The 22,744-nt window shown below is 33.8% G+C and overlaps 4 protein-coding genes across 4 annotated transcripts; 2 read left to right on the top strand and 2 right to left on the bottom strand.

Annotated features, from left to right (window-relative positions):
• The first annotated feature begins 1,831 nt into the window (after positions 1 to 1,831).
• On the top strand, positions 1,832 to 5,901 carry LOC125860038 (aluminum-activated malate transporter 8-like). Its single transcript, XM_049539936.1, has 6 exons — positions 1,832 to 2,117; positions 2,418 to 2,561; positions 3,050 to 3,322; positions 3,766 to 3,890; positions 4,262 to 4,405; positions 4,954 to 5,901. Exons 1-6 carry the CDS (start codon positions 1,832 to 1,834, stop codon positions 5,899 to 5,901), a joined length of 1,920 nt encoding a protein of 639 aa, XP_049395893.1.
• Positions 5,902 to 6,899: 998 nt separating this feature from the next.
• On the bottom strand, positions 6,900 to 12,296 carry LOC125854950 (digalactosyldiacylglycerol synthase 1, chloroplastic-like). Its single transcript, XM_049534560.1, has 7 exons — positions 11,683 to 12,296; positions 10,272 to 10,304; positions 9,826 to 9,913; positions 8,916 to 9,400; positions 8,557 to 8,823; positions 8,034 to 8,383; positions 6,900 to 7,763 (listed from the first exon to the last, which is right to left on the bottom strand). Exons 1-7 carry the CDS (start codon positions 12,244 to 12,246, stop codon positions 7,229 to 7,231), a joined length of 2,322 nt encoding a protein of 773 aa, XP_049390517.1. The 5' UTR covers positions 12,247 to 12,296; the 3' UTR covers positions 6,900 to 7,228.
• A 2,309-nt stretch (positions 12,297 to 14,605) lies between these two features.
• Positions 14,606 to 17,139, top strand: LOC125854969 (protein LEAD-SENSITIVE 1). Its single transcript, XM_049534580.1, has 3 exons — positions 14,606 to 14,830; positions 14,934 to 15,007; positions 16,227 to 17,139. The coding sequence occupies exons 1-3, from the start codon at positions 14,811 to 14,813 to the stop codon at positions 16,907 to 16,909; spliced, it is 777 nt and encodes a 258-aa protein (XP_049390537.1). The 5' UTR covers positions 14,606 to 14,810; the 3' UTR covers positions 16,910 to 17,139.
• A 319-nt stretch (positions 17,140 to 17,458) lies between these two features.
• Positions 17,459 to 22,588, bottom strand: LOC125854958 (serine/threonine-protein kinase rio2). The gene is made up of 13 exons (XM_049534572.1): positions 22,457 to 22,588; positions 21,943 to 22,063; positions 21,816 to 21,862; positions 21,654 to 21,724; positions 21,440 to 21,553; positions 21,182 to 21,357; positions 21,016 to 21,104; positions 20,175 to 20,292; positions 19,877 to 19,950; positions 19,680 to 19,727; positions 19,292 to 19,460; positions 18,396 to 18,518; positions 17,459 to 18,067 (listed from the first exon to the last, which is right to left on the bottom strand). Exons 2-13 carry the CDS (start codon positions 22,024 to 22,026, stop codon positions 17,801 to 17,803), a joined length of 1,380 nt encoding a protein of 459 aa, XP_049390529.1. The 5' UTR covers positions 22,027 to 22,063; positions 22,457 to 22,588; the 3' UTR covers positions 17,459 to 17,800.
• Positions 22,589 to 22,744: the final 156 nt, after the last annotated feature.

Genomic DNA, 22,744 nt, shown 5'->3' with positions numbered 1-22,744 from the left:
TGCTGCTGCTGCTGCTGGAGAGGAGAGAAAGGGGGAGAGGCGAGGGGAGAGAGAGGGTTGTCGCCAGTCGGAGAAAGAAAAGAGGGAGAAGCGAGAGAGCAGCGAGCTTTCGCTGCTGCTGCCGGTTGGTGTTTCGCCGGGCAACAATGGAAAATGTGAGTAAGGGCGGTGGCTGCTGATTTTTGAAGGAGGATTAGGAAATAAGGGTTGGGATTCTTTTAGGTTAAATTAGGAAATAAGGGAGTTGATCTTAACCGTTGGATTAGAAATAGATAAGCGGCTAAGATTTAATTTAAAGGATGGACGGTTAGGATTAAGAGATGAAATTTACAAATCATACTGGTTTGGATATGGAATGGCTAAAATTGCAATAAATTGGCTAGAATTAAAATGAAAAGGTTGACTACTATTGAAATGAAATTGGAATTGAATAGGCTAGAATTGAAATAAAATTAGAATAAAATCGGCTAAAATTTAAGTGATTTTGATGAAATTTAAAGAAATGCTATCCAATTAAAATACTACAAAATATTATAATTAAGATTACTTAAATTTTTAAAACATTTGAATTATTTTGAGTTTTTTTTTACTAATAATTTTTAAAATATTTTATTTACGATAATTTTGCAAAGCAAGTATGCCAAAAATATAATTTTTTTGACAAAATTGACTAAAGTTTTAAATTCGACATATTTTTAAAAAATACGTATTTAATCGAATAGCATTTCCAAAATTGCTAAAGGTCGGTCAAAATTGGGTGTCAACAATAAGATATTATTGTTATCGGGATAGTTTTTACTAGTACTTATAATATTTCGACTTTTTATAACAACTTGTGTGTTCTACGTACAAATATAAATATCATTATTGATATTAGTATGTACGAATGTGAATGTCCTTTTGATCACACTTTAAATAACTAAAATGAAACAAATATCATATGTATAGTCTTAGAATAGATAAAATATTATTGTTATTTATGAAAATCTTAATTTTACAAGTACTTATAATATTTTGGCCTCCTATGACAACTTGTGTGCTCTACAAAGCGTGAAACTAACCTTGTTGATTTTTAATATGTATTAATGTATATCTCCTTTTAATCAAGCTTTAAATAACTAAAAATAAATGAAATGTCATATTTACATACTATGAGATTTATGAGTTTTATGTTCATGATATTCTTCTGAAAAATTCAGTGTCAGACATATATATTACAAGAAAAGAAATAAGCAAGTTAAATTCAATGACATTTTTTTAGTATCTTCATCCTCTTTTGTTTTATTTAGCTATTAGAGTAGGTAAGATATTATTGTTATCAGGATAGTTTTTACTGTATTCTACGTACAAAGATAAATATCATTGTTGATATTAGTATGTATGAGTGTGAACGTCCTTTTGATCACACTTTAAATAACTAAAATGAAACAAATATCTTATGTAATTATTATGAGGTTTATAATCGATTTTCATATTCATATCATTCTTCTGGAAAGTCAGTAGCAGACCTATATAGTACAAGAAAGGAATCAAGAAAGTCAAATTCAATGACTTTTCTTTACTAGTATATACACCGTTTTTTTTATTTTATTCGTCTATTAAAATAGTATGATATTATTATTATTATTATTATAATAAGATTGTCCCCTAAAATAAGACATACTCATATACAAATATAAATTGTTAAAATATTCCACTTCATTTTTTTTTCAACTATAAATTGAGGTTTTTGAGATTCTTTTATTACACAATTCTCATTCCCATCACCTTTCACTTGTCTCTCTTCTTTCTCTTCCAACACACTTCATTTATCCTAAAAAAAAGTATCTTCATGGAGATTGATTCAACAAATCAACAAAATCTTAGTGTTTTCACCAAGTGGTGGAACAAGCTTAAGGATTTTCCAAGAAAATTTCAAATAAAAATTGGAAAAATTGCTAAGAACACAAAGCAAATTGGCAAAGATGATCCAAGAAAAATTTGGCATGCCTTTAAAGTGGGACTAGCTCTCACTTTAGTTTCATTGTTCTATTATACTGAACCACTGTTTCATAACTTCGATCAACCAGTAATGTGGGCTATCCTCACTGTGGTGGTTACTTTTGAATTCACCGCTGGTAATTATTTTTATTTTTACTATAATAATTTTTCAATTTTTTACACCTAAAAAAATAGAAATTATCGATGGACGGTTTCTATTGTTAAACAATAAAAAAACTCATCGTTCATCCTATTTAACTATGGATGTGATAAAAAAAATTATTAAATGTCAGTTATTTAGCGATGAAATTCACAGCTAATTCCTAAATAACAAAAAAAAAATCTAATCCTATCAAAAGACGTATCAGCGATGAATTATCAAAAATCATGTTAGATACGAATTATCTAGATTTTTGATGTTTTATTTATTTATTCAGGTGCAACCATATCAAAGAGCATAAATAGAGGAATTGGTACAGCACTAGCTGGTGCATTTGGTCTTGGAGCTAAATATTTAGCTGAATTAATTGGGAGAGAAGGGCCAAATCCTATAATTCTTGGGGTTTTGGTCTTTATTGTAGGTATGAAAATGTAAAGCATATTATATAATAAAATAATAGCAAAAAAAAATGTTAAACTGAATGAAGTCTACTATGTAAACATATTTGACTAATCAACAAATAAGTTTCAGAAAAAAAAAAAAAACATATATTGAAATTTATGGTCCTAACAAATATACTATACAAAAATACTTTTGAAACTGATGGTCATTTTTCAGACTGTCTTTAAAAAATACTCATAGATATGTAGTTTCAACTTTCAAGATTGAAACTCTAAGACAATAACTATTTTTCTATTGGGCTAAAATGTGGTTGTTTGTAAATTTTTGCTCTGTAAGTATGTCATAACATTTGCATAGTTATAAATATTTTTCATTAAAAGTAAAATAAAAAGTTCAAGAAAGATGTCATTATTATTGGATAAACTAGAAATTTTAAAAAATAGAATTATATAACTTGAAACGGATTAAGAAGTACAAATTTAACCTCATTTCTAATGATATGTGCAGGTGCTTTAGGTACATTTACAAGATTTTACCCTCATATTAAGAGGAGGTATGACTATGGAACCATGATATTTGTCTTGACCTTCTGTTTGGTTGCGGTCTCTGGTTATCGATCAGAAAATATTTTTCAATTGGCTCATCGAAGGATATCCACTATTCTTATTGGTGTCTTCACTGTCATGATCATCTCCATGATTATTCGTCCAGTGTGGGCCGGAGAAGATCTTCATAAGCTTGCTAGTACCAATCTTGAAAAGCTAGCAAGCTATCTAGAAGGTACGTTTTAATATATATGACTTTATTTTATTTTTAATTTAAAAACGATTTAACTTTCAACTTCTTATTTACCTAACCTTTCAAAATCTGACCCCTATGTCATACTCCCTATGGTTCACATTAAATGATTTTCTAACCTTTTAAATTTTGTCTTATCTAGTTAAGCAATATTCCCTCTTATTAATTAACATTATTAAATAATTTCTTAATAGGAGTGTCAAAATATAAAAAGAAAAATACTTTAAATGAACCTGATGAATTATATAAGATAGTAATTTTTTTTTAAAATAACTTTTTTTTCTAAACTCTATATATAATCAAACATATTCACATAAGCTGAAACATACTAAATAATATCTAACCTTTTTCACATGATCAGCTTAGGACTTTATGTGGAGCAACAAGTTGAAAAAATTAAATATTTTTTTTTGTTGTTTTTACAGGGTTTGGAAGTGAATATTTTCACATTTCTGAGAATAAAAGTGTTGAAGGTAACAACAATAATGAAAAGGGATTTCATGAAGCTTTTTTAAGTATTCTTGGTTCTAAGGCCACTGAGGAATCTTTGGTAAGTAAATCACATTACAATTCTCATAATTTTAAAGAAAAAAAAAGTATAATTTTTCATCACTAGTCAAATCTTTTTTTTTCATTTTTTTATAAGATCCAAAAGAGGTTACTATTATTTGAGTATTAATTATTTGTCTGATTATGACAAGACATTTTCTTTAACTTTTTTAAATCACCTTTGTAACATGCATGAGTGTTACTTTCTAACGACTTTCAAAATTTAAGTTTTATTCACTAACGATATAAAAAAAATTATATTATGGATAAATTTAGTTAACAACTTTGATTGATAACTTAAACTCGATAGTCAGCAACATAATATAATAAATTACATTATACTGATAATATATAGTTTATTCGATGTTTCAGGCAAACTTAGCATGGTGGGAACCCCCTCATGGAGGTTTCAAGTTTAATCATCCATGGAAACAATACTTGAAGATTGGTAGTCTTGTTAGAAAATGTGCTTGCCATCTTCTAGCTCTTAGTAACCACATAGACTCGAAATCTCAGGTACATATATAAAACACTCTTTTTATCAATCCCTATTTTTTTTGTTACCTTGTGACATACATTTAGGGGGGGGTGGGGGGTATTTGTACGAATTACTAGAAACAGTTAAAAAACACCGCGTCTCATGACATTTATTTAAGAGGATAACCTACTTGCACAATAATGTACCGCGATATGATTTTATAATTTGTACATAGTAAAAACCCGAATAATTACTAAAAGACTATCAGTGTTTAAAAATTTGAAAACTTAATACAATTACATATATTTTGAATGGTCTAACATTTTGTAACACCAAAAGACAAAAAAATCAATAATGTTACATAAATTGAAATGAATTATAATATAATATATTTTTTGTTTATTGAGAAATTGAAACTTCTGTTCAAACATTTAGGATTGTATAAGAGCTTCTAATGTTTTTAGAAAAATGAGAACTTCTTTTAGTAAATGATAGTATAAAAATTATTCGTACTGATAATATATATAACTTAAATTTTATCATATATATAGTCAAATTAACATATTATTAATGATTAATTTTGTAGGCACCAAATGAATTTGAGAGGAGGACAGAAGAAGCATGCAAAAAAATGATTATGGAATCTAAAAATGCATTAAAAGAACTTGCATTGTCCATTAAAACTATGGCACAACCAATTTCTTCGATACGTAACACAAAAAATGTCATTGATGACCTAAAACTCACACTAGGCACCTCAAAAACCCTTTTTCGATACGATGAATCGCGCGTCATGGACTTTGTTCCCACCGCGTCCGTCGTGTCCTCACTCATCTCCGTCACTAAATGTGTCGACGAGATCTCTGAGGCTATCGAGGAGCTTTCGAGCAAAGCACGTTTCGAGAAGAAGAGTCCATCGCCGGCAACAACATCCCGACCGCATCGGACGCAGATATTGCACCGTGGGAACGTGAATCCTATTGTGGAGGATGACGTGGATGGTGGTGATTTTGTTACGATCGAGATAGGTGACAATGTAGAATCAAAGGGGAAAGTTGTAGTAGAGGAGGTGAATCCTATTGTGGAGGATGACGTGGATGGTGGTGATTTTGTTACGATCGAGATAGGTGACAATGTAGAATCAAAGGGGAAAGTGGTAGTAGAGGAGGTGAATCAAGTGAGTAATCAAATAAATGCAACAAAAGAGGAATCTTTTGTTATTTGGATATGTGGAAGCACCGCAATGGCAATAGTGGAAGAGATGAAAACGCCAAAAAATATAAGAGATTTTATGGACTTAGTTGATATAAAGCTTTATAATAGCACTCAATTTTTCGAATCAACTGAAGGAGTACTAACAATCCTAGAGGGGGTGAATCAAGTGAGTAATCCACTAGCTGTGACAGAAGGAGAACCTGTTGTTATTGGGATACGTGGAAACCCGATAACAACAAAAGTGGAAGAGATGGAAATGACTAAGAAGAAAGTAGAATTAACAGACTTGGCAGATATAAAGTTTAATAATAGCATTTAATTTCTCAAATCTATATTGATGACCGTAACAGCAGTGGAGGAGATGAAAATGACAGAGAAAAAGGAGACTTTGTAAATTTAGTCGATACAAAGCTTTATGATAGCATTTAATTTTTTTAATCAATTGAGAGAGAAAATTGTAAATAATTGCAAATGAAAGTGTAAGTAGTGAAATTTGTTAGAGTACTTCCCTTTCAATATTATTTTGTATGTGTTATACAAGTTAGTTTTTGCTCTACAAAGTGAAATTATCCTCATTGCTCTATTAAAAAAAAGTCTACTAGTACTTGTAATTAATATTTTAATTTGAGCTTGATATATTAGACACAGTGGCGGAGCTAGGAATTTCATGGACGATATAAAAAAAATGAAAAAAATAAAAAATAAAAATTGTTGTTACCGGCTCTTTCAAGGCATGTAAACTCACTGGGGTACAACACCTTGTTCTGTCAAGGGTGTCCAGAATATGTTGATGAATAAAATTACAAAGCTAAGGGGAGCTTAAGCTCGACCCATTGTTCCAAATTGCAGTCAATAGCTGCTTCGCAAAAACTAAGATTCTGACAAAAACACTATAAGTTTTGGGCAAACTTACAAGTCCAGCGTGATAGATAAAATTAGCTATAGCATCTCAACAGTCAACTGGATCAATTCTATACAAAATAATTCTTCCTGTACTTATGCCTAGGGACTCCATTTGTATTAGATTAAGTTTGTAAGGTCCGATAACTGCTATCGATGGTAGGTGAGCATGTGCAAAAATAAACTTTATTTTTGATTTATTTAACAAGCACTAGGGAGCCAAGGGGTTTTCGAAGATTGATTTGAGATCTTGTATTAGGGACTATATGTAAGCACTGTGAGTTTCTTGTAATCTCGTTTGGATTGACAAATGCATATTTTGATAAGTTGGTGATTATATTTATCGAAAATATACTTGTATATACGTCTCTACGTTAATTTCATATATTTAATTTACAAAGAACCATGATCAACATGAAAAAAAATATTTGACACATTAGATAGACAAGAAGATATATCATAATTTTACAAACTTTACACATCCTATTTACTTTTCTTGCAGGTTTAACTGCATCACTAGCTACAAAAATCATCAAAACAAACCTGGAACACTAGGGCAGGGGTGGAAGCTAGGGAGCACGAAGGGATACATCGGAACCTCTTTGCAGAAAATTACACTATATATAAAATCAAAATTACTTTTTACGTGAAAATCCTGGTTACGACACTAATACCAGGTAAGGATTGGAGTTATGAGTATCCAAGTTACATCACACCTATACAGGTCAAATAAGGTATATATATAACTACCAGCCATAAATTGGGTTTTCTACCTGGGGATGGGGAGGTAAGAGATTGAGATCTTCACAATGCTGCTTGTCATAGTCTCGTGTTCCCGGTGTTGCACCTGAACACCACCTCACGAACTCGTTCCCTGTGAGACAATATTGTGCAAATGCCAGACTTCCATCAACCATCCCTCCCAGATTTGGCATGGAAACTGATTTTCCTATGCCTTTCCTGCTTTTTCTACTGTCACTGCCTTTTTCACTAGTCAAAACCTTATCGAGATCAGAATATTCGATGAATCTCTGTGTTGCAGCTTCCCACGAAAGCTTATATTGTTCCTCGGGAGTGAGAGGCTGAGGCTCACCGGTCATTGCCTCTTTAACCTTTTCTACAAAGTCTTCTGATGTCTTATAAGTCAAGCAGTTAGGAAATGCCTGGAAGAACTCATTAGACGGATGATCTGCACAAACTACAAATTTCCCCATAGCGAGTGCCTCAGCTGTAGCTGTACAGAGTACATCACTGATACTAGGATTTATGAAGATTTTATAACTGCAAGCAAAAATTTATCGATCAGGAAAGGTGAACCATGAAGTACGAGATGGAAGTACATTTTTACGCAAGTAACTAACAGTCGCCTTTCAAATCCATTAAAGAACCAAAAAATATGCTTTCAAGTCAAAGAAAGTTTATGTATTTGTGAGTAAAGTATAGGTAGCACCAATGTTCTATCGAAACTTCAAAGTTTTAAAGCAGCTTTATGATATTACATATTACCAGCATTTTCGCAGAAAAAATAAAGGGGTTCTATTAAAAGGATACCTATGAAGAGAATCATCCGCGTGGTCTCTGCCTTTCATGAAGTTGACATTCAAATTTAACGTCCTAGCTGTTGTCTGCACTTCATGAGCATCTTCCCCGTTGCCAAACACATCCATATTAAAACCAACAAGGTCACTTTTGTGCTTCGCTAAAAGGTCTATTAACTCCCTGTAACCCTTGGCCCAAACCATTTTTCCCAAGAAGTATGCACCTTTAGAGAATACTTGCTGACCGCTTTGTCTTTCTGCAGCCATTTTTTCTCCAATTTTCAGAAACTTCGGATTTACACCATGAACATTACAGACCACAGACCTGGGTAAATCCTGTGTAGCAGCAGAAAGGCGAAGCACCTAAACAACGAAATTAGCATTTCCATCAGAACCAGGATAAATAAAATAATTAGACATGATAAACACAATTTGAAGTGCTAACGCATCTTTTGGTCTGTAAAGCTGTAAAGAATTTAATCAACAACTTTTCCTACTCCCGTCTTGGAGAACTCAATCAATATGTAAAAAATTACCTTGTCACAATGCGCTCTTGTGACCCAATTATTTACGTGTTTCACAAGGAAGGCTTGAAGAGCCCCATTCTTCTCTCTTTTGATATACTCCAAATAATTTGTGTGAACAATACCAACGACATGGTTAAACTTATCAGTCCAGCGTTTGCCATGATGGTACCAATTTAGATGTTCTGGCTCCTCTAAGATTGCAATATCAGCATCCCTTGATGGGATAAACTGAGTAGTATCTCCAGCTGGTAGTATACTTCGCCTTTCCTTGGAGAACTGGAGAGGAAAACAAAGTGTCAAATAATCACTGCATTTCAGTAGCGTCTTTTTGTTTACTGAATAATATGCAATTAGTTTGCCAGGAATACCTTTCCAGGATAAAACGAGATCTTGAAATCGGTCTTGAAACCGACTCTTTCCTCGAGCCAATTCCGTATGTAGAGCTCTTGCTCTTCTGGTGAACTAAATGTAAGATTGTTTGGATAAACTAGTTCTTGGTCAGATTTACATAGCCATGGAACCAAGAGTGTAACATTCTGCCTTTCAGACTTGGCCAAATAAGCCGCTCGGAAGAGAGGATTGACAGCTGTTCCAGTCATCCAAGGTAGGCTAGCAGTTGTGACTATGGCTACATGTCTTTTACCATCTGATATGTTTTGCTTTGTAGAATTGCTCCAAAACCCACCTTCATAATGATGACCAGTACTTTGTAGTACACTGGCAATTCGTAGTTCTAGTTCATCATTCATATTATCGCCTTCAATCAGGGAAGAATCTCCTTCAGGTAAAGCACGTAATAAAAGTTTGTTCCGCCGTTTGCTGCATAAACTCTCTACGATCTTATCGGAGATATCTATAGTGAAATCAAAGACCCAGAGGAAATAGCATATGCTTTTAGTAGACGAAATAATATTGAGGTCAAATATTATCAAACCAAATTTAGTGAGTACAATCAACAAAATGCACATGGTCCAATTAAATATAAAAGGAATAAAACGAAGCAAATTACGCAAAAACGAAGCACATGGAATCTCAAACCAGAGTTATCGATAGCATCTACATCACAGAGACCTCCAATATTCACATTTTGTTCTAGAAGCATGCCTAGTTCAACAGATCAAAAACCAGATTGGGATAAATCTAGCAGGTTGTCATGAATTAATATGATCGTAGCAAATGTAAAGAGAGAATATTGCGAGTAGAACAATCCAGAGAAACACAAACTCAGATCGAACCTACAAGTTCACAAAAACCACAAACCGTTTGACAGACTATTACCTCTTCTTATGCCAATTTGATCCAAAAATGGGCTTGACTGTCTAACTAAATATGCTAACAACTCTGGCACGTCCAGTGGCGGAACTCCCTGCATAGACGAAGATCATGTAAAGGAACCAATAGCTTCAACCTCAGTCAATTTCTAGTTAAACATTGATATGTCCACTTTTCAAAAAAGATGTAGATCCAAAGACAGCTCCTCTTGACATGTCGTCGCTACTCCAATTTGTGTATTGACCTGGCTATCCTAATTTACAATCAAAGGTTCTAATGGTCAGCTTATAAAGTTGTGTTTCCTTCGCTGTTCTTCAATCAAAATCGTCATTTCAAACTACCCTACCTTAGCCGACTAAGCAAAGCATTATTTACACAATACGTTGAAAAGTTCAAACACATCTAAAACCTTGCAATTACAACTTCACGAAATGTAAAAGTAAGACACTAACCTTCGACTCTTCTGGTTCCTTGCAAATTGACTTCTGGAAAATCATTAGACAAAACACAAAAATAGCAGATTAATCATGTGAAATCAGACCAATTTATTAAGTAAAAAAGCAAAAGCCATGATAAGTAGCAAGTCAGATCAATTTTAATACAATGTTTGGATTTCCATATAAAACTCTCTTCAACAAATCGGCATAAAACTCTACATTACTAGTAGAACTTTGGCTTCTAGTGTAGAACTTGTATAACTACTACTTACATAACTTCATTTTTCATTTTCTATGGAACTGAACAATTCCTGGAAAATTATTGACTGCGTAAAAATCTATATATATTAATCACAATTCACACACGATAATCTTTGTGCGTGAAAATCAGTATATATTAATCACAATTCACACACGATAATCTTTGTGCTATAATCCCTCCATAGCTAGTCCGTTAAGCAAATCACCACTAACTAGTTAGCCTTATTCTTAATAATTCTGCTTCCAAGTAAATAAGCATAAATTAACATTGTAGCATTGGCTCAAAAAGTTCAAAACTTAAGTTTTGACGACAAAAAAAAATAATCAGTTTTTGTAAACTCCTTTTGCTTGAGCTGTTTCTGCAAAAGAAAAAGGTAGTGACTTTCTGGGTTTTTTGCCAAAAAAAACATACTTAACTTTTCTCTTTTGTAACAATCAACAACAACGACATACCCTGTGTAATCCGACAAGTAGAGTCTTTGAAGGGTAGAGTATACGCAGACCTTATTCCTATATTGTAGAGATAGAGACATCATTTCCGATAGACACTCGACTTAAATAAAGCATTTCCAAACAATTTGAAAAAGGGAAAACATAAATGAGGGCCGTAACAACAACAAACTAATGCAAAACGGAGAGCATTAACAACAACAACATACTCAGTATAATCCCACAAGTACGCAGACTTTACTCTATCTTGTAGAGATAAAAAGGTTGTTTGTGATAGACTCTCGATCTAAATGAAGCATTTCCAAACAATTTGAAAAGGGAATACATAAATGAGAGGAGTAACAACAACAAAATAATGCAAAACCAAAAGCATTAACAACAACAACATACTCAGTATAATCCCACAAGTATGCAGACTTTACTCTATCTTGTACAGATAAAAAGGTTGTTTTTGATAGACTCTAGACCTAAATGAAGCATTTCCAAACAATTTGAAAAGGGAATACACAAATGAGAGTCGTAACAACAACAAAATAATGCAAAATGGAAAGCATTAACAACAACAACATACTCAGTATAATCTCACAAGTGCGGTCAGGGAGGGTAGTGCGTATGCAACCTTACCCCTACCTAGGCGGTCAAATGAGAGCATTAATAGTAACAACAACGAAATAATACAATAATCGAAGCACAAACAAGTGATAACAAAACTTACGAAGCTCGATTTTACTTTCTCCATAAATTCACTATTCTTAATCCCTTCAAATATCTCCACCGGAGACGACGAATTCGGAGTCTTAATCTCAACCTCCATCTCCCTTAACCGATTCCTAAAAGCCCTAATTGGTTCCCAATTACTCAATTCCCCAAATTGCCTTTCATCCTTAAACCTCTCTCTTCTCCATTTCCCCAATTTCTCATTTTCCGTTTCCGTCACAATTGCATTCTTAATTCCCGATAAATCAATTCGAAGCTTCCCTTTCGGTGCCCAATTAAAGTCCGGCGACGAATAAACCCTACGTATTTCCGATAATTTCGGACGGAGCTTCTTAACAAAGTCAATCTCTCCCGGAGTTATAGTAGTAGTTGCAGTAGCCGTAATTGTTGGTACTGAGTTAAGGAAATTCTCTAGTTCCTTAGCTCTGTTTCTGATGAGTTGTAGATCCGCGTCGGCGGAAGAACGAACCTCTTCCCATCCTTTAGATATCAATGAGAAGGCTTTCTCCGCCGTAGACGACGACGACGTCGTTTTGGTCTCCGGCGGCTTGAAATTCATCATTTTTTTCTAGGGTTTTAGGAATTGCTCTGTTTTTTTTTTTTTCCTGAAAATTTGGAGAAGAAGAAGAATGGGTGGTTGAAATTGAAGCTTTAACAATGGTGGAATGACACGTCGGATGACACGTGGAGTCGTTAGATTCCCGGGAGATGACGTGGATGGATGGAATTCGATGACGTGGATTTTAAGATGTGATTGGGCCCGGACTGTGAATAGATTGGGCCTTGTTGGTATGTGAACGGAGTTTAACAAGAATTTGTGGATTGTGTGTAGCTACTTTTAGTATATTTTACACAAATCTCGTAGTATTAAGAGTTAATTGCATTTTATTCCTATTCTTCTTTAAATTACAATTTTTTTTAAAATTTAATGATTTCGGATACATCACTCAACGCCTCAGTACGTGGCGTCTCGATTTCAGATACATCACTTAATTTCTTGATACATCGCGTCACGAATTTAGATATATCACTCAGCATCTGATACATCACGTCTCGATACATTACCTTTGATGATACAAGACACACATGTCCTGATATATTTCCTTTGTTTTGATACAAGACACACATATCCCGATACATCATGTAAGAGTGATGTATCCGAGAATAGGAGAGAGTAAGGACTTTTGTAATTTTTTCAAATGATAGGAACTTTTAAAGAATATGGTAAAAATAACTTGTGTATTTAGATAATTTTTCCAATTTATTAAATTACTCTTATTCTTATTCTTATTCTTTTTATTTTTGCTAAAGGATAAGTAAATTTCGCTACTATCAACAGATGCGTCGTAGTGAATGCAGTTGTTTTTCTGTTAATCATAAGTCTCAAATTTGAGTTTTAGGTATAAAAATATTCTTAATAGGGAATGCTATCCCCGAATGGGTCCTACCCAATGCAAATTAAAATAAGTCGAACTCAAATCAAGTATCAAACACCATATGGAAAATTTGAACAAAAAAATATTTTCACTACATACAAAATAAATATGAATTACTGACACATAATTAATATCACAACAATAACCACACCTGACATAATCTTATACGTGATATTTGGGAAGGATAAAATATACGTAAAATCGCAAATTTTATATGATATATATAGAGAGTTTATTTTCACTAGATCCTTAATTTAAATAAAGTATTCTCAACGAGTTTAAATTATAAAAAATATGCTAATATTACTGAAAGAAAAAAGATCCAAGTGCAACCACATCAATGATCAAACCCATCTGCATGAAAATGTGAAAACGTTCAACTGTCAACTAACTCTTATATTGTTTGTGTAAACGTGTAACACTTTATTTGGATGATTGTCATCTATTGTTTCATAATAATGTATCGTATCATATCGTACTATATTGTGTTGTGTTGTATGGTACTATATTGTTTTAATAAATACAATATTTAGATAGATTATATCATTCTCCGTCGTTACATAATATCATTATCCATAATTTGAATGATAAACATACAAGAAAACTAGGGTGCGAGTAGAGCTACTATGATAAGGTAGGGTAAATGATAAAATGAAATTATTAAATAATAAATAAAGACAAAATGAGGGAAAATATTAAGTTAACGATGTGACCACACCAAATCGACCGTCACACAAAATGGATCTTTTTCGTTGTTATCCAACGATGAATTTGAACGATACGATACAATAAAATTTAAGCAACAATAAAAATAAAACATGTATTTAAGCTAACAATACATACAATACAATACAACAGGTAAAAACCATCCAAACAAGGTGTTAAGGTGATGTCATCACTAAGCTAAATATACGTCAATATTATGTTCCCTCGATCCATAGTTACTTGTCTACTTTTGAATTGACACAGCTATTAAGAAAACAATGATTGACATAGTGAGTTTACCGTTTTACCCGTATTAATTATGAAGTAGATAAATAAAAAATTTAAGATTTTTAAGAAGTTTTATCTTTTTTAAATTAATTGGAGGTATAACTCCCTCTGTCACTTTAAATTGTCATGTTGCATTTTTCGAAAGTCAATTTGACTACTTTTCAAAGTTAAATTGGATTACATTAATTCAATATTTTAAACAAAAAATTTAGATATTCAAAAATTATACGAAAAGTACTATAGATTTCAATTTTTTGCATATGAAAAAACACATCGTAAAATGTTAGTCAAAATTATTATTGTTTGACAGAAAAAGGAAAAATTATGACAAATAAAAGTTGACGGAAGTTGTATGTAAAAAAAATTATTATTTCTTAATTTATCAAAATTGACAAATAATTAAGGACAAGCGAACGGAGTAATTATTATCTTTTTCCTCGAAAGAATATATAACCCCACCTCCATAGGCCACATGTTTGCTTAATAACGAAGCTTGCATAATTTTAAAGGGTAATTTCGTCATTTCACTAGCTTCAAACTCCATTGAAATCCGTGCCGTAAAGCAGACACAAAAAAACACGAAGGATACGCGTCTTCTGTGTCTATCATTTGCTTAAAAGGCAAAAACGGTTGTTCTTGATCAAATTTTCAGCACAAAAGATTCATCATATCCTTCTGTTTATCCGAAAATTAAGAGATGGGGTTGCTTTCTAATAGGTAATCTGATTTTTTCCCAATTTTTTCAATTTTTTTGGTGGGGTTTTGAAGTTTTTACTGATTTATCTTTTTTGTTTTGTTGTTTTTGATGAAATGATGACAGAATTGATAGAAGCAGCCTCAAACCTGGAGATCATATTTATTCTTGGCGCACTGCTTATGTTTATGCCCATCATGGTTAGAATCTGAATTTTCTGCTTTAATCTGATATCTTAATTCTTAATGTTGATGTAGAAAAATAAAAACTTTTTCTTTATGGTAAATAATGTTTAATTGGATATGTACCCAAGGGTATGGAACCATGAGGTCTCGGGTTCAAATTCCAAGTGATTTTTTCTTATATGTTAACTTCTTGTTGGTGGGTGGGAGGTGGCAGGTATCCGTGGAATTATGGAAATGAGATACTACATAGGGTTGTCCTAGATTTATTGATAGCATTTAAGGTTGATGTAGTAAAAAAACTTGTTCTTTATGGTAAATAATGTTTACTTGGGTATGTACCTATTGGTGTGGAACCATGAGGTGTCTGGTTCAAATTGCAAATGATCTTTTCACCTATTTGCAACCTGTTGTTGGTGGGAGGGGGCAGGTATGAGGTATCTCAGCGAATTATGGAAATGAGATAATACATGGGGTTATTCAAGATTTATCGATGGCATTGAATTTTCAAGAAGATTGTGTTTTCTATTTGAATTGTGTCTATGAGTATTTGGATTTTGCTAAGTTGCTGTTGTTTCTATGTTTTTAGACTATAACCAGTTAAATTGATAAAAACTTTGGTCAAGTACGAAAACTTGGAATCTATTCTTTTCATTTGTCTAAGCCTTGGTGGATAGAGTTGTGTGGTACATGTGTCGGTGGGAGGTAGTAGATACCTCATGGAATTAGTCGAGGTGTGCGCTCGTTGGCATGGACACCACGCTTATCATAATCAATTAGGAACAAAATGCATTACTGAGTGATTCATCTATTTGATCGAGTAATTCTCAGGGTTACTTTTTTCTGGACTATGTGCTTAGTGATAGACCTTAGAGAGCTTTGCCAATATGGGGTGTAGCTCATTCACTTAATAAAGCAGTTAATTATCGAATGGAAGATGATCCAATGATGTTATTGGTAAAATCCTTTAGTAATTTGCTTGCTACGTGAAGGGTTATCGGTCTTTCTGTAAATTCAAGGCAATTGGCTCCTTGCCAGTATTCACATTAGGCTAGAAAAGATTTAAAGTGCATAACTAATGTTATCCAAGCGTTTGCGCTGTGGCATGCTATTTTAATTTTGATCTTGCTTATGCTTCTGAATCACTTCGACCATCTAGTTTCCTGAATACCTTGATTAATAAACTATGGAATACACAGATTATTTTCTAATCATATTGGATATGCCTAAATAACAGGTATCTATGTTGGGGACAATAAAGTCATTCACTTCACAAGACGTGGTCAAGAAGTAGGAACTGGGACCGTTTTGGATCATATCTTGGTAAGCTCAATTCCAAATCGATCTATTGTTCCTTGTACTGTTTGCACCCCACCATCAGATGGTCATGGAGTAGTCTCGTCATGTTTGGAATGCTTTCTTGCTGGAGGTATCCTCTATCGCTTTGAATATGCTGTAACTCCTGCTATCTTCCTCGCAAAAGCACGTGGAGGAACATGCACTCTTGCAGTCTCGGACCCAGATGACATTGTGGTTCATCGAGCAAACTACCTCCTTACTAATGGCTTTGGATTGTACAATGTGTTCAAGAACAACTGTGAGGACTTCGCCATCTACTGTAAGACAGGACTGCTCGTGGTAGATGATAGTACAATGGGACAAAGTGGACAAGCAGTGTCTATAATTGGTGGACCACTTGCAGCTGTTATGTCAACACCACTACGTCTCGTCACCACCAATGTGTATGGGATGGTAGCAACAGCTGTTGGGGTCTATTGTGCCAGTCGCTATGCAGCTGATATTGGCATGCGGAGGGATGTGATGAAAGTATCTGCGGAAGACCTAACAACAAGGCTAACAACTGGCTTGTTGCAGGTTGTTGAACCTTGCCTCGCAGTTTTGCCACCTACTGTTAGCTAGTATCATTTCTCGATATGTAATAACGCACTATAGAATCGGAAAGTGAGTGTTCTTTTTAATACATGGGAGCCTTTTGCTTTATGTCCTGAGGCTCTGTATCTGTTGTACCTTATTATGTGTTGTTTTGCCTCCAAAAGTTGTTGTAATGTGACTATTGTGATTGTGAATTTGTGATGTTTAATTTCATTTTCCCTTCCTCTTTATTTAGGTAGGGATATGTTTCTTTTTCAGTTTTGTAAAGTTCGCAGTTTACCTTTGTGTAGTCATACTCAGACATGCAACTTGCAACTATAGTTTAGAGAACAACAGCAACAAAACTAGTGTATTTTACAGGTGGAGTTTGAAGAGGATAGAATCTACGCAGATCTAACTACTACCGAAAGACCCCCGAAAATATGTTTTAGTCAGATGATCAAGAAACTTGATGAAGGAACATAAATATCCACACTAGGATAAGATATGTAAGAATTTATGTACTCTTTTAGAAATGTATCCACTAATTGTCACTATGGATTAGGAATAGCACAAGTTTTTTGTCACCAATCCAAATAGCAAAAGTATGACCAAAAATAGAATATCTAAGTAGTTCTTCACACCTACATAACTGTTTCTGGTTTGTAATCTGTAGTAAATAACAAGTACATTAACAATCTTAAAGCCTTCATGTTCTGTCAAACATGCTACCAAAATTTTGAATATACAAGACAGACTGTTGGGACAAAGTATATCCAAGTCAAAACTGGATCATTCAGCAACTTAGTGATAGCTCCTCAATATAATATTATTTCCCTTCAACACCTTCGCGCCAAAGAAATTTCATGGATTGGTCTTCAAAAGACGTTGAATAGCATATTCTTTAACAGTGTGTAGAGTCGTCTGGATTCATGTACTTCACCAGCCACTCAATTGCTTATGGACCTTTGAATTCTGTGAGGATTTCCCACCTTTGTCCTTGTATGTATTCCTCGAGGCAAAGTTCCTCTTGCCCTGATGGGCAGCTTGGATAGCCTTCCTCCTCTGCTTGCTCAGGCTTTTCTCTAGTTCAGGATCATCTTCAGACTCGGCCTCTTCCTCTTCCTCTTCCTCAGGATCATGCTCATCCCCAACTTGATGATTATCGTCGTGCTTATCATCCCCAGCTCGATGATTAACGTCCTCCTGCAAGAGAATATCTTTAGTAAATGCCACAGGAAATGTTCTCTTTTGCTTTAACAGCAAAGCTTAGTATTTACAAAAGTGGTTCATTGGTTGTCACTCATCTTATGTTCCATATTTGTGGTGAAATTCATATTAAAGTTTTAGGCTCCAAGTTTGATATAATCGCACATTACTGTGTTCAAGTAATAAAGAATAGTGTGGAGAATTAGGTCCTAAATCCCCTTATCAACGAAAAGAACCAGAAACATTTCAACTTATGACTTTAATCTGAGATCACTACAAGTCTGTCTCTTCTCTCTTTCCTTCTTAGTGGAGAAAGAGGAATTACCTTCGACAAGTCCAAGGACTCCAGCTGCTTGACGTTTGTGTTGTTAATGTCTTCTTCATCTTCTTCATCAGCAGTTCCTTCATCATCAGAATCTGACTGCTTTTCAGGTTCTCCCTCAATCAACTGCAAACAAAGTAAAGAATAACTACAAAGTCAAGTACAACATGCGATTCAAGTTCAAAAAGGTAGGATATCACAAAGCTGCAATAAGTTTTTCTTATACATGTACAAAAGAGTAAAGGGTGCTATGTTTGACACAAGACGAAAGACAATGTCAGGATAATCATGTGCCAGGGCCAGAACAAGTGTCTTCACAGCATTGCAGCACATCCCACAAAACCAGTCCCCCAGGTTTTCAGAAAGGAAAAATCAAAAGCCGGCAACTTCATGCCTTTAAGTAAGCTTACCTCCTTCAAAGATAAGTGACCTAGCCCCAAAGATTTTGGTTAAAATAAGTAAAGTCGTGGGGCTGCATGGGAAAGTAGAATCAGAAATCCTCATGACTGTGTAATGAGAACCATGACAGGAACAGCATACCATAAAAGGAAAAGAAAATACTTGTTCCCAACAAAATCAAGCTGCCAGCTTAAAAGACAAAAACTTTTTTCCCGTTCTCTTTTGTTGCCTGTCTATTTCCTTCAACGGCAATAGAATATGAATATCTAAGTTACTCAGCAACAAATACCATCACATTTGTCACAGTTGCAATATTCGAAGTTAAATTTCCTGAATAATACAACAGTCAGCTTCATTGGGGTTCCAAAAGAAGTCATTCAATCTAAACACAGTTTTCTTTATTTGTTTCCCTTCTTACTGGAATAAAGCTATCCAGAAAGTTTCTTCTTCTTCTAGTAAGGTTCACAAATTGTAGTTGCAATTGAGCTACTTGACTGTACCTTTTCAAGCTCATCTTGATCCTTTCTCGTAAAACCACTGGCAGCAAGTTCTTTGTCCAAGAAACCGCTGTTCTTGTTTATTTCAGAAAATTGGGGGCGACCAACTTCATCTATCTCAACCTCCAAATCATCAGAATCATTTTCATTTTCTTCAAAGGACATATTGTACCTAAACATAGGTAAGAGAGGTAAACTATGAGCTCACACTTCAAAGGAAAATTCAACGTCTCAAATTCATATGTAGCAGCAAAATAGTTATCAGGATAAAAAAGTGACTCCATAAGATGAGTCCCAAAAATACATCATAAAGTGGAAGAAGTCTTCACAGTAGCGTCTTGGTCAAACAGATGAACTTCTCCAAATAAACAGAAAGGAGTAATTCACTAACCGCTTTGCAAAGAACTTATAGATGCACTCCACATCACGATCAAAGTACCTAAAATGTAGAAACTTGTATCATGAACAGCAATTTTGCTAAGAGCACAATCTATAGCACACTGTGGTCCAGATGAAGGGGGGAAACTAACAAGAAAAACAGAATTCTGAAAGACTGTTTAGACGGAATAAGATGGGAAAATATCTTACATCTGAGCGTTAGGATGAGAGACTGACACCATTTGTGGGAAATCAATGATGGTGACCTTTTCATCATCATCAATCTGTAATCCAACAAGTTACATAAGGATTATTAGCGAACTGATGAACAGGTCTAATATAAGCCTATACAATGAAATTCAGAGCAATTGAAATGGGCAAAGAAATGAAAAATGGAACAACATATTCCAGTCGCACACTGAGCGAACGAAGCTCACAAGAAACAAAAAGTTATAGCAGTTAAATATAATGATAACTATAAATAAATCAAAGAAGGAACATAAGATACCATTATGTTAAATTCATTAAAATCACAGTGAATAAGCCCGTGTTCTGCCAAACGAATAACAGCAGCAATGATTGTTTCAAAAACCACGTCTGGGTTTTGCAGCTCCCTAACCTGCACACTATTATGACCATTTTTATAAGTTCTACAGTCACTATTTCTAGGAAGAAACCAAAAATACAACAATAATGCACACATAGCCGAAGATCAAGAATATGTTTTTTCTAAGGTGAAGTTCATAGATAACAATTTCTTTTACAGATTAACATTATTCTCATAATGGTATTAAATAGAGTATCCAAGCATTCCATGTATCTTACAAGGAGTTGTTGCTATAAGCACAAAATATATTAGTTAAGGTTATAAGGTTTATGCAGGAGCGAGAATCGCTAAATAGTATTTTGGGAAGAAAAGTTAAAATTACCAACTTAGTTAAGGTCAAAGGTCAGTTTAGCCACATAATTTGATCATATGAAGGTACATGAAGCTAACATACTTAAAGAAAGGAAAACCACAGAACATGATAGGAGAGCTGCTATGAAGCAAGCTATGGAGAATCCAATTACTACTATACAAAAACCGCAATTACTGAAAAATTATAGTTATACTAAACCTCAAATACCACAAAACTATATTTTTCCCGTTATGATGGTGATTAGAAATAAGCAACTCTTCTTGCATCCTTATGACTAATATTATAACGCTAGGTATAGACTAAAATGTTGCATATGTACTGGTACGTAAATAAGTAAATAACACCAAGTTTACAGAAGTTTAGAGATATTAGGAAAATCGAGTTTAACAGATAATCTCCATCATTATACTATATTTGTGCAGTACTTACAGTGGATAGCCTGGGACAAGTGACATAATCACACAATGTCGATTGCAATCCACAGCCTGAGGAACAGGAAATCCATGTTCTTCTAGTGCCTGTTTACACAAGTGTTTAAGATCAAACAAATCTCCAAATTCAAAGACGATACGGCAAATTAGAGAGCTGCACTTACCTTCATAAAAGCAAACTCTTTCAAGGCAGCAAGCCGCGATAAGTACAGCCAATTGTAGCTACTACGATGCCTCAAATAGTCACGTTTTGATTTTACTGCCCTAAAAGAAACCCTACCAAGCCTGTGCAACTTCATTGCAAGAACTGTGCCATCTTCCTTTACAACCTCAAAAATATCTATAAAAATTGGATACATGGAAGTGTAAATTATAAAGTAACAAAAGCATAATTAAACACAAGAATATTGATAAAAGGTTACCAGACTCTTTTCCAACACCAATTTGACGACCCACTCCATTAAATATCCCACGATTAACCAAAGTCTTTATCGCAAGGAAATCATAACCAAGATAGGTGAGTCGAAATCCATCATCTACACAGCAATGTTAAGAAATAAAATTCAGAATAAAAAGGTAGCCAGAATACTCTAGTTTTCAAAATTTTAACAAAACAAAAACAATCAAAACACTCACATTTAGAAGAGTCATGATGCACTAATTTGTGCTTTAGCAAATTCTTCAACACTTTATATGTGCCTCCATGCCTAAAAACAATTGAACATAACTATAAAAACACAAAAAGTTAACAAAACAACACAACAGCTAATGTATTTCAATTCAGAAAAATCGACTAACTTGAGGCGAGCAATCCGGTCAATGAGCTCACAAGGTACAATCTCATGCTGAAAACAACAAAACAAGAACAATCATAAATTGAAAAGAAAACAAATCAAAGTTGAAAAGGGTGTAAGATTTTACAGACATTGCGCATTCCCATCTCAACAGCAGTAAGGACCCTGAAATCATCTTTCGAAAGGTATCTCAAAACGTTAACATCCAACTTCATCTTTGCCTCTGTTGTTACTGTTAATGATTGCTAATACCTTTATACAAAAACCCACCAAAGATTCAGTAATTTAGACAAAATATTGGTAAGTTTAAGGATTATAATCAGCTCTAAGAACTACTATACAAAGTTAGTTTTAGGGCAGACAGAGAGAAGATAAAAAGGAACTAATTACACTAGCTTACGGCTGCTACCTTGCACACCAAAACATCTGAACCGAAAAAAGATCATAACTTTACAAAAGATAAACAAGAAACATGTAATGGGTCGAAACCCCATATCAAATAGAGCACAGAAATCATTGAATCTTTGATTTTTATTCCTGTTCTATACACAACAACAACTGTCCCCCAAACACAACAAAATACTAAACTAAACAATTGGGTTTCTAAAAAAAAAGCTTAATTGATAGAATTAATACAATACTTACTTGTTAATGGAAGATTAGTAAAGAAAGATTGAAACTTCAAGAAGAGAAAAACTGAGTTGCTGAAGAAAATTAACCGAAAGTTTGAAGGCTTGAGCTAGTGAAGGAGAAAGAGTTCTGAACAAACCTAGCTGAATCCCTAAAAAAACATTTTTCAAAAAAAGAAAAATTATAATTTTAAAAAAAAATTATTTTATTTTCCACCCGATTTTGATTCGAAAATGCTAGGTAAAATTTATATTTATCAAATTAAAAAAATTAGGTACAATTTTATTTTTTGGAATTTGATGT

Source organism: Solanum stenotomum, chromosome 1 (genome assembly GCF_019186545.1).
Source record: "Solanum stenotomum isolate F172 chromosome 1, ASM1918654v1, whole genome shotgun sequence".
NCBI classification, from domain to species: Eukaryota; Viridiplantae; Streptophyta; class Magnoliopsida; order Solanales; family Solanaceae; genus Solanum; species Solanum stenotomum.
This window is presented reverse-complemented; position numbering and strand designations above follow the sequence as displayed.

What these genes read in the sequence shown, in the direction of transcription:
- LOC125854969 (XM_049534580.1), top strand. Translation starts at nt 14,811, where the DNA reads ATGGGGTTGCTTTCTAATAG. An exon ending in ATGGGGTTGCTTTCTAATAG is followed by an intron (nt 14,831 to 14,933) that starts GTAATCTGATTT and finishes AAATGATGACAG; the next exon opens with AATTGATAGAAGCAGCCTCA. An exon ending in TTATGTTTATGCCCATCATG is followed by an intron (nt 15,008 to 16,226) that starts GTTAGAATCTGA and finishes CCTAAATAACAG; the next exon opens with GTATCTATGTTGGGGACAAT.
- LOC125854950 (XM_049534560.1), bottom strand. Translation starts at nt 12,246, where the DNA reads ATGATGAATTTCAAGCCGCCGGAGACCAAAACGACGTCGTCGTCGTCT. An exon ending in TCTCGTTTTATCCTGGAAAG is followed by an intron (nt 8,824 to 8,915) that starts GTATTCCTGGCA and finishes TTTCCTCTCCAG; the next exon opens with TTCTCCAAGGAAAGGCGAAG. An exon ending in CAAGAGCGCATTGTGACAAG is followed by an intron (nt 8,384 to 8,556) that starts GTAATTTTTTAC and finishes TTCGTTGTTTAG; the next exon opens with GTGCTTCGCCTTTCTGCTGC.
- LOC125854958 (XM_049534572.1), bottom strand. Translation starts at nt 22,026, where the DNA reads ATGAAGTTGGATGTTAACGTTTTGAGATACCTTTCGAAAGATGATTTC. An exon ending in TTGAGATGGGAATGCGCAAT is followed by an intron (nt 21,863 to 21,942) that starts GTCTGTAAAATC and finishes TGTTGTTTTCAG; the next exon opens with CATGAGATTGTACCTTGTGA. An exon ending in TATAAGTTCTTTGCAAAGCG is followed by an intron (nt 19,461 to 19,679) that starts GTTAGTGAATTA and finishes ACCTATGTTTAG; the next exon opens with GTACAATATGTCCTTTGAAG.
- LOC125860038 (XM_049539936.1), top strand. Translation starts at nt 1,832, where the DNA reads ATGGAGATTGATTCAACAAATCAACAAAATCTTAGTGTTTTCACCAAG. An exon ending in GGTTTTGGTCTTTATTGTAG is followed by an intron (nt 2,562 to 3,049) that starts GTATGAAAATGT and finishes TGATATGTGCAG; the next exon opens with GTGCTTTAGGTACATTTACA. An exon ending in GCTAGCAAGCTATCTAGAAG is followed by an intron (nt 3,323 to 3,765) that starts GTACGTTTTAAT and finishes TTGTTTTTACAG; the next exon opens with GGTTTGGAAGTGAATATTTT.